Source organism: Pseudorasbora parva, chromosome 9 (assembly GCF_024679245.1).
Source record: "Pseudorasbora parva isolate DD20220531a chromosome 9, ASM2467924v1, whole genome shotgun sequence".
NCBI classification, from domain to species: Eukaryota; Metazoa; Chordata; class Actinopteri; order Cypriniformes; family Gobionidae; genus Pseudorasbora; species Pseudorasbora parva.
The window spans coordinates 21,175,770-21,190,114 of record NC_090180.1 but is presented as its reverse complement, the minus strand read 5'-3'; the positions used below and the strand labels follow the sequence as shown (position 1 = coordinate 21,190,114).

Below are 14,345 nucleotides of genomic sequence, written 5' to 3'. Positions count from 1 at the left end.
AATGATCACAAATAAGGAAAATAAAAACAGTTAAGTTGTTTTTAGTGGGTTTTCCACTCTTGTTCAATTTTGTGGTTACAAAATCAATAATATGGGGATGTATAGTAAATGTAGTATAATCATAAAATGTAAACAAAATGATGACGGCCTGTCCAGTTGTATAATGTAAACTCGGTAATGAGGCATTTCCAGGAAATGCGATGTCACCTGCAAAAAAAAAAAAAGTCATGACAACTTTTCAAATATGGTCTCTGTTAACACTTTTCATGATTTTCTATGAATATTTTTTGAAAAATCCTCCAAATAACAATACTAGGAAAGCTTACTGTTTCATACTTAAAATCACCAAAGAGAGGAAATGTGACTATTTTACTTGAAATGTGACATTAAAGGTGAAAAAGCAGAATATTCTAGTTTAATGCAAGATAAACTCATTAAGATCACTCTAAATTGTAATGTAGACAAATGTATTTTCTGCAAAGCTGATTTGAAACAACATGTACTGTGAAAAGGACTATATAAAAAATTGTGAACTGAATGTTGATTACCATATTTATACTTTAAAAAAATCATTACGACCTCGTGGAAGAAGAAGCAGGAAATATCAAGGTTACAGTGAATAACTCACATGGAATAAAACATTTTTAAGCTTATAATTTCATAAAATCACCTTTTTCTGTTAAAAACATGCTTGTATTTTAATAATAATAATAATAATAATAATAATAATAATAATAATAGATTTTATTTATAATGCACTTTTCATTCCGAAGAATCTCAAAGTGCAACAATGGAAAAAGGAAAAATAACATAAAAAAAGAATAAAAAGGAAAAAGAAATAATACAAATAATCAACCAACACATAACAGTTAAAAGCTTTTCTGAACAGAAAACAGAGCTGATGGTGGAAGTCTCTGTAGACTCCACTTTGAGATGTATACATAAATTATAATTTTTACAGTCATGTTACAAGTTTACGAGTTTTTACACCAAAAAGATCAGTAGGCTAAATATTTTTTTATTAACATGCATTATATATATATATATATATATATATATATATATATATATATATATATATATATATATATATATATATATATATATATATAAGCTTAAAAATGTGCTCTAAATGGCTGATTGAAGATTGGACTGGGAAATTGCGATCCCTATTGTGACGTATAGCCTTGTGAAGTGCTTCTCAAAAAAGAAAAAATGTAGGGTTGATCCTGTCCATGGTGAATCGATTGGATTGTTGTGGTTTGCTATTGGTCAATCTCATGTGATTGACAGGTTGTCCCACTCTCACGCTAGTAAAGGTCATTGGAAGATGCACATGAATTAAAAAAGAATGATGTGCACTAATAAATAATTTATTAATACTGAAATATTCCAAATTACAAATGAAAATTATCATTTATTTTGATTTCATGGCGACTTTAACGTTGATGACACAAAATCCCATCTCAGCACTTTTGATGAATGTTTCGCTATTTAAAATTTTGTCATTGCATCTGAGATTTAGTCAGTTGAAACAGTGGTTGATTGGTCTAATTTTGTGTCTCTGGAAAAGTGATCTATGACATTGTATTTTGTTGAATAACAGTTTTTTTCAACCCGATCACACATAAATGCGTATAAATAGTACGAGTGTGCAATGTCGTGGAATGTATACGCCAAAACTCATTTTGGCGTGCATATGATACGCTGTTTTTCGCGTGCGTATGATACGCTGTTTTTCGCGTGCATATGATACGCTGTTTTTCGCGTGCATATGATACGCACAATACCCTGTTTTTTTTTGTGTGTGTTTATTAATGAGAGATTTTTTTAAAAATTACAATAATTATTAGGGATATTATTCAGTATTTCATAACATTTACATTTCAGACATCTTTGCTTTCATTAAAACATAGGTTAAATGAGTGACATTTTTAAGTTTGCATTCATGGTGTTGCTATATGACATATATCTTCAATTAAAATATGGGCAATTAAATTTAAATTAATAAAAGTCATAGAATATTTAGAATGATAATTTTACCTTTCAGATTAATCTCTGTTGCTGGTATCATGCTTTGTCTATCATTAGAAATAATTAAAAAGTGTATAAATATATATACACTCCTGCAAATCTTAAGACCAGGGGATTCATTGTAAGTTTTTACATATTTCGCACTTGTGGATCATATCCGGGTTGCAAGTGCTGATTCAAAATGCCAAAAGAAGAAACAGGAGCAAGAGAGTAGGCAATTTATTGAAAACTGCATTTAAACTCAAACAGGCCGTTCATCGGCTGATCAAAAGTTTAAGACCATACCCCAAAAATAAACGCACAACAGTACTAAAAGTGTCAAAAAAGGACTCAGTAGTGAGTAGCCCCAAAGTTCTTGTTGATCACTTTAAAAACTCGTTTCGGCATGCTTGATGCGACTGTTTCCAGGAGGCTGGTGGGAACGTTGCTCCATGTGGTGAAGATGGCTTCACTAAGGACATCCACGGTCTGTAACTGACGTCCATTTTTGTAAACTTCCCTTGCCATCCATCCCCAAATGTTCTCAATGGAATTTAGATCAGGGGAACACGCAGGATGGTCCAAAAGAGCAACGTTATTCTCCTGAAAGAAGAAGTCCTTCATCAGACGGGCTTTGTGAATTGCAGCGTTGTCCTGTTGAAAGACCCAGTCATTACCGCACATTACCTCGGTCAAGAGGGATGCCTGCTTCAAAAGATCCACATAGCCAGTCGCCGTTTGACGCCCCTGCACAACCTGAAGCTCCATTTTCCCATTGAAGGAAAAAGCACACCAGATCATGATGGAGCCTTCTCCACTGTGCCGTGTAGAAAACATCTCAGGTGGGATCTCCTTGTCATGCCAGTAACGTTGGAAGCCATCAAGACCGTCCAGGTTACATTTTTTCTCGTCAGAGAAAAAACTTTCTTCCACTTTTCAATGTCCCATGTTTGGTGCTCCCTTGCAAATTCTAAACGGGCAAGTTTGTGTCGTGGGAGGAGACGTGGCCTTTGAAGACGTTTTTTGTTCTTAAAGCCCTTCTCTAGCAGATGACGTCTTATGGTTATTGGGCTGCAGTCGGCATCAGTAAGGGCCTTAATTTGGGTTCAGGATCGACCTGTGTCTTCACAGACAACCCGTCGGATCCTGCGGCTCAGTGCAGGTGAAATCTTTTTGGGTCTACCACTTGACTTTTTTGTCCCATAACTCTCAGGATTTTTTAAGAAATGTAAAATGACTGTCTTACTGCGTCCAACCTCAGCAGCGATGGTGCGTTGCGAAAGGCCTTGCTTGTGCAGCTTAACAATCCTGCCACGTTCAAAGAGAGAAAGCCTTTTTGCCTTTGCCATCAGGAGATCTTGACAGTATGACTGCTTGAAGGACAATGCCATTAAAGCCATATGTTTGTGCAGATTTTACCTTTTTATGGCTATGGTCTTAAACTTTTGATCAGCCGATGAACGTCCTGTTTGAGTTTAAATGCAGTTTTCAATAAATTGCCTACTGTCTATTTTTCGTGTCTTGCTCCCGTTTCTTCTTTTGGCATTTTGAATCAGCACTTACAACCCGGTTATGATCCACAAGTGCGAAATATGTAAAACTTGCAATATATCCCCTGGTGTTAAGATTTTGTTCAGGAGTGTGTATATATAGCCTATATATATATATATATATATATATATATATATATATATATATATATATATATATATATATATATATATATATATATATATGGGTGGGTGGGTGTGTGTCATAAGTAATTTATACATTCAAGTTTATCCCCAGGTAGGGGGTCATCTTACATCCTCTATTTATATCTATTATTATCCTCTAATATTTGACAACTACTATTATAACAACTTAATAAGCTAATGTTTCTATGTATTTCCTATAAAAAAAAAATAGCTGAAGCATCATCATCCTGCACATTCTAAATGCATATCTAAATATGTTATTATAATCAAAATATAAATGAGGTTAATCTGGAATATTATATTTTATATTAGATAAAATTCCCATAGGACGTTACTGGACAGATGTTTTTTCTCGTCCCCTCTGTCTCCGCTGGGCTCTGCCCACTTTTGCAGCGTTTTCAAATATTGCCAGTGGGCGGAGTTAGGCTGTGACCAGGGGTTTAGTTACCCTTTAAACTTTTTTTTTTACGTGTTTCTGCAAAATGTGTATTATGACTATAAACGAGAATGCAAATGTTGTTAAAGTGACTGATGACAGGGGCTTTACTGAATAAGAAGGCACAAGATTCTTATCGTTCACACACTGTACTTGTGAGTGTATGTGTAAATCGAAACGTGCGTTAATTCCCAATGTATGCAAGCAGTGTGCCCTAAACTCCAGAACTCAACATCTGTTATACCACGGAAATTACAAAACACATGCAGGGTGTTGTTTTCATTTGAGTTTTGACAAGGAAACTCCCATATCTCCAAAAGAATTATAAAAGGACAAATCCTGATCCGAAGGATTAGAATATGCAACAGCTTCACGCAACAATGCTGCCAAGGGTGTATAATTGTAAGTATTGCTACTTTTTGTAATCTACAAACGATTCCGTCTGTATTACAGACAAAATAACCTAAATGTATGTTTTTATTTTTATTTTATTATTAATATTTTTTAAGATTTCGCCGTAAGCATCTTGTGCCTCGCGCTTTGGCACTGTGGCATCACTGGACCGGTCGGAGCGCGTGACTCGCCATTGAGCCTCACAGGAAAGACGTGCAAAGCACTCGCGCGCTCTATGCTGTGGAACGTATCATCGGTGCTCGAGATGGTGAGTCTCTCTCTCTCTCTCTCTCTCTCTCTCTCTCTCTCTCTCTCTCTCTCTCTCTCTCTCTCTCTCTCTCTCTCTCTCTGTCTCTCTCTCTCAGAATACACACGTATTCTGTCTAGACTAACGATTTGTGTTATACGCTCACAGGACCACTTGTTCAGCGGGTTTGACTGTAAACAGCAAAACGCAGAGGTGCACCGCAGGACGCAAACGGTGGCTGTTTGCACGCCGCAGGTAACCCCCCCCCCCCTAATTTTGTTATATTTTTATTGCATAACAACAACAACAACAACATACACATACATTGAATCACAGTGTCTATTTCTATACTATCTTCTATATCATCAATTATTTATGTATACAGTCTATATTATATATATTAACGTACATTCATAATAACATTTTATTATTTCTTGCATCTTTGAGAGCATCTTTCAGTGTAATGCTTAAGTAATATTTTAAATAATATAATGTTAGGTTTATTATTAGTCCATTTATGTTGGTGTATGTGGTATTTTCCATACATAAGTTGATCACCAAAGTTTGCTCCAGACTCTGGAATCTAGAATCTTTACCAGATTTTGTGAATTTAAATGTTAGATGTTCAATATCAATCCAAAACATTCTACAACACATTTGTACAGAATTGCCAAAATTGTCCCGTTTTCGCACCCTTCTCTGTCCTCCTTGGTAGATGCAATGACTCAGATCTGAGGGAAGGTAAGAGGCGTATTATGGATTTAACCGATGAGAGAAAGATTACATCACATATCCATCTCATGATGAGAATGTGATACAGAGAACACATTTGGTAATCATAATATGGATCAACACTACATGGGGATCCTGCTGTTCTCTTCCAATGTAAAGAATAGGGACCATCAGACACTCTTACCAGACAAACCTAGCAGAGCCTTCTTTACATAAGAAACATATGCAAGGGAGGGGGGAACAGTGTTCACATAAGGAGAGAGAGAAACGGAGAAATCAATTCTGGACTTGAATGTGTCAGTATAATGCTTACTGTCAGTAGCCACAGTGGAAAACTAGTAGTGTTAAATATATTATTACCAATGTCAAAAATCAGATACCAATTTATATGAGGTGGCCTTAAAGGGTTAGTTCACCCAAAAATGAAAATTCCATACCCGTAAGACTCCATTCACCTTCAGAACACAGTTTAAGATATTTTATATTTAGTCCGAGAGAATATGCAAGTGTATGCACACTATACTGTCCATGTCCAGAAAGGGAATAAAAACATCATCAAAGTAGTCCATATGTGACATCAGTTAGTTAATTAGAATCTCTTGAAGCATCGAAAATACATTTTGGTCCAAAAATAACAAAAACTACGATTTTATTCAGCATTGTCTTCTCTTCCTTGTTTGTGTTCAATCCTCAAATAAAGGCACACGATCTGAATCATTGATCGATTCACTGATTGACTTTGAATCTTTATTTGAGGATTGAACACAAACGCGGAAGAGAAGACAATGCTGAATAAAGTCGTAGTTTTTGTTATTTTTGGACCAAAATGTATTTTAGATGCTTCAAGAGATTCTAATTAACTAACTGATGTCACATATGAACTACTTTGAGGATGTTTTTATTCCCTTTCTGGACATGGATAGTAAAGTGTGCATACACTTAGATACGCTCTCGGTCTAAAAAATATAAAAATATGAGGTCTTTGTAGTCATTAATGACATCAATTTGATTTTTGAGTGAACTAACCCTTTAACTACTTACAAAAAATAAGTATAATGTACTTATTGTGTTCATATTGTATTGCAAAACACATTTGCTGATATTGAGGTGGCAGACCGGGTAAAGTTAGGGACATGGGTGGTGGTATGGGCAAGTTTAAGGGTAGGGAAGCATCGACAGTGTAATTATAAATGTCACGACAGAAATTAATTCCAGATGTATTACATGCAGTTCATTTAAAAAATGTAAGTACAATGTAAAACATGTACACAATAAGTGCATTGTATCAAATTATTAATTAAAATGTTAGTACATGGTAGTTAAGGCCACATGATATAAAGTGGGTCCAAAAATCATTACTCTCCATCTCCTTCATCACAGTTCATTCTTGATTGATGAATTTCAGGATATATTCAGAATCATAATTTGACAACTATTATTTGTTTTTCACTCAACAGGTCTCCGACTGCGCTCACAGGACTGTCCTAAATATTGACGAGGTAAATTTACAATCCATTTTTGCCCTTCTTGTTTTTTGGCAGTATTTCTGTCTGTTACACTGACATATGGTGGCATGTATCTTTGTAGAATGAATGCCTGCAGAAAATTCAAGAAGATCTCCACTATTATCGAGAAACATTCCAAGCGTACTTAAACACAGAGCTCACCAATACACTTGTTAGAAGCATCGATGACCTCATACAGGTACAAACACAAACAACTGTAACTCTACTGTAAGTAACTATATGACTGCAAGGCTCTTTTTCATTCTTTCTTTTTTCTCATCATCATAGAATTGTTTCTCTGTTTCTGTAATGGAAAACTCTCCAGACGAGGTAAAACCAATTATATTTTATATGTTGCTTTCAATACATTCCTTTGACCTCTTTGATGTAAATGTTTATGTTTTTTTTTTCCCAGGTGTCCATGGATCATCAAAAATCTTTTCAGGAGCGACTGCAGCTGTGCAAAGTCCTAAAGGGTTTCAACCTTCGGACAATAACAATAAATCGAGTTTTCAACTACATTTTGGAAAAATAGCAAACTAGTTGTTAACCAAGTACAGTCATTTTAGTTTTCTGTCACTAAAAGGAATGAATATTTATTATTAAGTTATTTATTTTATTTAAGTATTATTTATTAATGCAGTAATATTGTTTTTGGTGAACTTTTGATTTGTTTCTTGCTTATTTATTAAATGGGGCCAAGCATTTCAGCAAAATGTTGTACTGGTCATGATTTTGTCCTTCTGCAATATCATTTGTCTTTTATAAGTAATATGAAATAAGGCACAACAACAAACACAGAATCTGAGTGAATAAGAAAAGGGATTGCTCAGGTGATCCTTTCTTTTGAGATCACTGTTGTATTAAAGGGTTAGTTCAGGCAAAAAAAAAAAAATTCTGTCATCATTTATTCACCCTCATGTAGCTCCAAAACCATATGAGTGTCCTTCATCAGCTGAACACAAAAGAAGATATCTTAAAGAATGTTGGTAATCAAACAGTTGATGGTAGCCATTGATTTCCATATTTTTCCATACTATGGATGTCAATGGCTACTGTCAATTGTTTGACTACAGCATTCTTTAAAATATTTTCTTTTGTGTTCCACCGAGATAAAGGAACCTCAGAGAGGTTTGGAACACAATTTTTGGGTGAACTTTCACTCAAGGCATTGATTGCTTAACACTCATTTCCACTGTTATACCGATATACAATTAGTAAGATACACATTTTTCTCTCTACTTCCCTACCTTTTTGAACATGTAAAAATGGTTGACTTTTTGCAGTCACATCATCAGTAAAACCAAATATTGAGAAATTCTACTTTTCTTTTTGGTTTCACAATGCTTAATGACCACAAAAAAACTAGTTGTAAATTAGCTGATGTCATAACATAAGAGGAAGTCTTCCACCACCAAGTAATAGTTTCAATAATATGACAAAATTTGAGAATATTTTTTTTTCTCCTTCAGTTATAATATATATATATATATATATATATATATATATATATATATATATATATATATATATATATATATATATATATATATATATATATATATATATATAAAAATATGGGAGGAGGGGGTCATGAGAAAATGAATTTGAAAATAATCTTCATTAATAATTCCACATTTTTCAACTTAAGCAAACTTAGACAAATTGTTCTCAATGAGGGTTCCAGTCATCAAGTTTAATGGCAAATAAATGTTCTGCTTCCTCTGCTTCTTCCAAGAAATTGCACTAATGTCTCAATGTAATTGTATTTCTGAATTTGATTCAAAAGTTATAAAGTCATAACCTAACAGGTTTTACTCAGAGTGTTTCTAGCATTGCATCGTCCTCAATGGAAACAACAACATGAAAATGGAACACGCAACTTCATGTTAGAATTTTTTTTTTAGCTTAATCAAAACCTTATTATATAGCAGCATTCTACAAAATATGTATTGCACAATGGACATCATTGGATATTATTATACACACTTTGTTTTTTTAAAGTACGTAAATATTAAGTAATATTAGGTAATTGGTTTTAAGGAAGCAAAGGTGTAGAGATAAACATTGAATTGAATAATAATGATTCTTTCAGTAGCCTAATGATTGCATCAGTGCTCACACACTTTCATCAGCTGCATTCCCCCCCCCCCCCCCACAGAAAATAAAGTCTTTGTTTAAGTGGTAAAAGCAATGAACATAAGACAAGTCAAGTTTATATAGTCTATAGCGCTTTTTACAATGCAGATTCTTTCAAAGTAGCTTCACAGTGTTAACAGGAAAATAATGCAACAGAATTTGACTCGGCTTTACAGCTGCTCTGCAGAAACCACTGATGTCATCCAGCTCAGTTCAATTATCATATAATGTCAATGCGGGCAGATCAGTGATAGTTAAATATTTAGTGTCCCCAACTAAGCAAGCCAAAAGTCAAAGGCAAAAAAAGCAACGGTGGCAAGGAATCCAAACTCCATTAGGTGACATAATGGAGAAAAGATGCTAGAAACGTGGCTTTCAAATGAAAGATTGGAATCAAAGAGCACACCCAGGTTCCTAACTGACAACAAAGACTTGACAGAGCAGCCATCAAGCGTTAGTATTCTGTATTACTTGCAAAGGTTTTTGTTCTAAAAATTAAAATCGCAGTTTTTACAGAATTAAGTAATATGAAAGTATGCAAGTTGTAAGTATTACTACACAGCAAAATCTCCAGTGTTGAAATCCTGGTGTTAAGTGTTACATTTCTGGTGTTAAATTAAGTGTAAACCACACTCTCTGGCTGGTGAACATATGTAGAGTTAAATCTCAACACCGAGAGAGAGAGTAAAATTACATCCGCGACATTTCGGCGAAACAAGCTGAAACTTTTCTCACAGACGCCATTTTCTTTGACTCGCGCCGCGGAACGAGGGATAACGCTGATATTGCGTGTTTTATCCTGGCTTCATCGTATTTCCATATGCATTTTGTTACATCATATTATTTTATAACTATATATGTGCTGTGCACAGCTAAACAGTTCTCATAGAGGAATTTTTATTGACGCGTGATTCGGACCAGACCTGAGGCGGTTGCTTTTTAACAGGGAAATCGCTTTTATGATGGATAGATCATAAAAGTGCACTTTCCTAGCACTTCCTAGCACTTTTATGATGGATTGATGCACCTTTATGATGGATAGGTGCACTTTTATGATGGACAGATGCACTTTTATGATGGACAGAATAGATGCACTTTTATGATAGATAGATGCACATTTATGGACTTCAAAACATAAACAGCCATTCACTGCCATTATAAAGCTTGGAAGAGCCAGGACATTTTTTTTTTATATAACTCTGATTGTATTTGTCTGAAAGAAGAATGTCAAATACACTTAGGATGACTTTAGGGTGAGTAAATCATAATTTTCAATTTTGGGTGAACTATCCCTTTATCCTACTTGTTGCTGAAGTGATTGAAGTAGGCATTTTAATTTAATTGATTCATTAAGAATGGGGTCTGTTAAATACTAATGAAAAATGTATTCTTTAAGACTATTTAAAGTATTTCTTCATCCTCAAACTATCTTTTACTCTTGTTTGCCAGCACACCTACCATATATGACTGAAAAACAGAAGAACAACTCCACAATTTCCTTATTTGGAGGACTAATACTTTTATAATGGGTAAGTAATTCTTTCAGATTAAATATTTATGCAAAATGTATTTATCATTTTAACTTTTGGTTAATGTTTGAATATGCCTTCATGTTTAAAGGGATAGTTTAAAGTTCACCCAAAAATGAAAATGTGATGTTTATCTGCTTACCCGCAGTGCATCTAACATGTAGGTGTCTTTGTTTCTTCAGCAGAACACAAATGAAGATTTTTAACTCCAACCATTGCTGTGTGTAGGTCATATAATGATGTGAATGGGTAACAATTCTATGAGAGCAAAAAAAACAAAAAAACATGCTTAGACAACATGCACAAAGAGTCCTGTGACTCGTGACGACACACTGATATCTTAAGACACAAAACGGTCAGTTTGTGTGAGAAATCGAGCCGTATTTTTTAGCCTGGATGCCAGCCGAACTTAGTCCCGCCCACAATTTTTTTAGGTCGGGCAGTTCGGTCTGGCCTTGCTTCATAGAGGAGTAATTATCCCCGAACAGAAACTGTTCGGACCAATGAAATCATCAGGGCGGGCTTTAGACGATGACGGACAGATGATAACAGTAACGTAATCATGCACGTCATCAAAGGGGCTTGGATTATATTTGTTCAATCCTAAACGGAGAGCTTGTTTGTATATGCATTCACCTTCACAATTTCTCTCAGAAATGATGATCATGTTGGGTAAGTACTCTGTGTATCATTAAATTATTATTATTTTTTTTACAACACCGGCAAAGATCGTGTATTCCAGCCTGATTTCAGCGTGCGTGCAGACAGGGTTGCCAAGTTTTTATAACAAAACCCGCTAACTACTAGCCCTAAACAATAGCTTCTCGGGGGGTTTTCCCGGGGAAAAATGGCGTTTGTGGGATACAATTTGTTATTTTGGCAAGGTTGCCTGCTAAATCACACTCATGGGTATATCACATAATAGTCGCTTCAACCCGCGGACATATAGAAAACAACCCCCGGGGGAAAAAAAGTGCGGACTTGGCAACACCATGGGCAACACAGTGCAGTTGAACTATGTTGACATTTGACAATGCGTCGCTTCGTTGCTCTGGTTGTAGGTCTATCCAATTGATGTCTTTCCTGGTTCGGTTGAAACACGCCCGATAATCACAGCCCAATGGAGCAGTTTCAGACTCATATTCTGACTAGAATTGAGTATGACCACGTCAGGCTACGTATTTTTATCATTTTTTTTTACCTCAAATACAACGCTATATCCAACAGCCTGGAACGTGCTTCACTTCCGGTAAGGTCAATATCCCCGCTCTGGCTCGTATATCGAGTGTGGATATTGACCTTCTTTCCCGGAAGTAAAGCGCACACTGGAAGTGAAGCCACAGGACTCTTTGTGCATGTTGTCTAAGACAACATTTGCTCTCATAGAATTCTTACCCATTCACATCATTATATGACTGGCACGCAGCAACTGTTGGAGTTAAAATTGTGTTTTTCATTTGTGTTCTACTGAAGAAACAAAGACACCTACATGTTGGATGCACTGGGGGTAAGCAGATAAACATTGCATTTTAATTTTTGGGTGAACTATCCCTTTAAATGTATTTGTTTTTTCTATTGTGTTTTTAGGAGTGTTTCTATAATGCATCAAGTAAGGCCCTGGGTTGGTGTTTGAAGACTACAGGCTAGAACCTGCCTGGTGATGATAAGATTTAACAGATAACATATGAGATAGAATCATGGGCACACAAATAATCATAGCTTTGTTGGTATTTGGCTAACATAATTACAAATAATAACAACAACAAAAAAAGAGTCAAACAAATTGTTTTCATGATTTGACAAGTAGATGTTTTCTGTTTGATTTTAGACTCAGATTGGGAAATCTCTGCTGGTAGATGTTTTCTGTTTGATTTTAGACTCAGATAAGGAAATCTCAAAGTCAGGAAGAAACGGAACAAAAATCACTCCAGCAACTGACTAGTAAGTGGGATTTCTTAAAGGGATAGTTCACCCAAAAATTTAAATTCTGTCATTATTTACTCGCCTTCATGCTGTTCCAAACCTGTATGAGTTTCTTTCTTCTGTTGAACACAAGAAATTGGAAAAATGTTTGTAACCAAGCAGATAGAGCAAGCATTCACTACCATAGTAGGGGAAAGAAAACATAAACTTTCTGTATTTATACAATACAAATAATATTAATTGTAATTGGTCTGGTTTTGTGTTGTCTAGGGAACCAGCATTCCAGTATTTTTCGAGAGAGTTGGATCTGCACAGCCTTCCCTGCTCTGCATGTGAAAGAACAACTGCACTGAACTGTACTGTTAGAAACTGGAAACAACTGATCCACAGATATCTGTTTTTCATCTGCTGAATGTTGTGTTGACTCAAGTACTGCTGTTCTGTTGCAAAGTTGAAGGTACTGAACCAACTTCACTGACACAGGACACTTAGCTTTAATATAATTCTGATGACGGAAATACCTGTGCCTTATTCATTTATTTTAAAAGTTAACCTTCCATGATGTAAAGGGTCTTGTTAATAAAGAACTAGTTTGTTAAACAACTCTTTGCTTTCTTTTTTTAACTTTACAATGAACAGGTTGTTACTCAATATAATACTCAATCTGAGTCAAATTTAACACTCATAAAATGTATATATGACTTCCTCCATTTGGGAGTTAAAATCACACTTTTTAAAGTGTGAAAGATCTACATTACTCACAAGAGTACATTCTAACACTTAGGGAGTTAAAATGTACTCTGTGATTAATGTACATATTCCAACTCCCAAATGGAGGGAGTGATATATTTAATGTATGATGATAGCAAATTTTTTTGTAACACTGATGAGAGCAGTCTCAGTACTATGATACGGTCTAAATCCTGACTGGCAATCCTCACAGATACAATTTCTTTCTAAGAAGGAGCATAATTGCGAGGACACTGCCTTTTCTAGTATGTTTGACAGAAAAGCTGGATTTGAGATCGGCATGTAATTGACCAGTTCTCTAGGATCAAGTTGTGTTTAAGTTGTTTTTAACTCTTAAAAAGTTGTTGGTAATAATAATAGCCAGCTTAAATGTTTTCGGTACATAATAACAAAGATGAATTAATGATATTAAGAAGAGGATCTATTACCTCTGTCGGTATAGGGTCGAGTATACATGTTGTTGATTTTGATGTGAAACTGATGTGTTTGATGTGAAAATGTATAGATGGCTGCAGTTATAATTTTCTCGCTAATATTATCAATCCTTCATGTAAAGAATTTCATAAAGTCATTACTGCTGTGCCATTTAGAAACGTCAGTAATTGAAGCTTTATTTTTTGTAAATTTAGTCATTGTATCAAATAAATACTTAGGGTTGAGAGTAAAAATAAGCAGATCTCTGTTTTTATAAGCTTAAAGGGGGGGGGGGGGGGTGAAATGCTGTTTCATGCATACTGAGCTTTTTACACTGTTAAAGACTTGGATTCCCATCCTTAACATAGACAAAGTTTCTCCAACTAATGTTGGACGTTTGATGGAGTATTTCTGTGTTAAAAATACTCCTTCCAGTTTCTCACAAGTTTCGGAGAGTTTTTTTCGAGTATGGCTCGATTTGACGTTAATAGAACGGAAGGTCCTTGTATGGGCCGTACGGGCTCTTCTCCCGGTAGGGTGCGCGCGTGCGTGACTAGAGCGAGAGAG

The 14,345-nt window shown here is 35.2% G+C and overlaps 1 protein-coding gene across 1 annotated transcript; it reads left to right on the top strand.

Annotated features, from left to right (window-relative positions):
* The first annotated feature begins 2,589 nt into the window (after positions 1-2,589).
* Positions 2,590-7,707, top strand: zmp:0000001127 (uncharacterized). The gene is made up of 7 exons (XM_067453386.1): positions 2,590-2,855; positions 4,669-4,807; positions 4,955-5,041; positions 6,976-7,017; positions 7,106-7,222; positions 7,312-7,353; positions 7,439-7,707. Exons 1-7 carry the CDS (start codon positions 2,590-2,592, stop codon positions 7,556-7,558), a joined length of 813 nt encoding a protein of 270 aa, XP_067309487.1. The 3' UTR covers positions 7,559-7,707.
* The last annotated feature ends 6,638 nt before the right edge of the window (positions 7,708-14,345 follow it).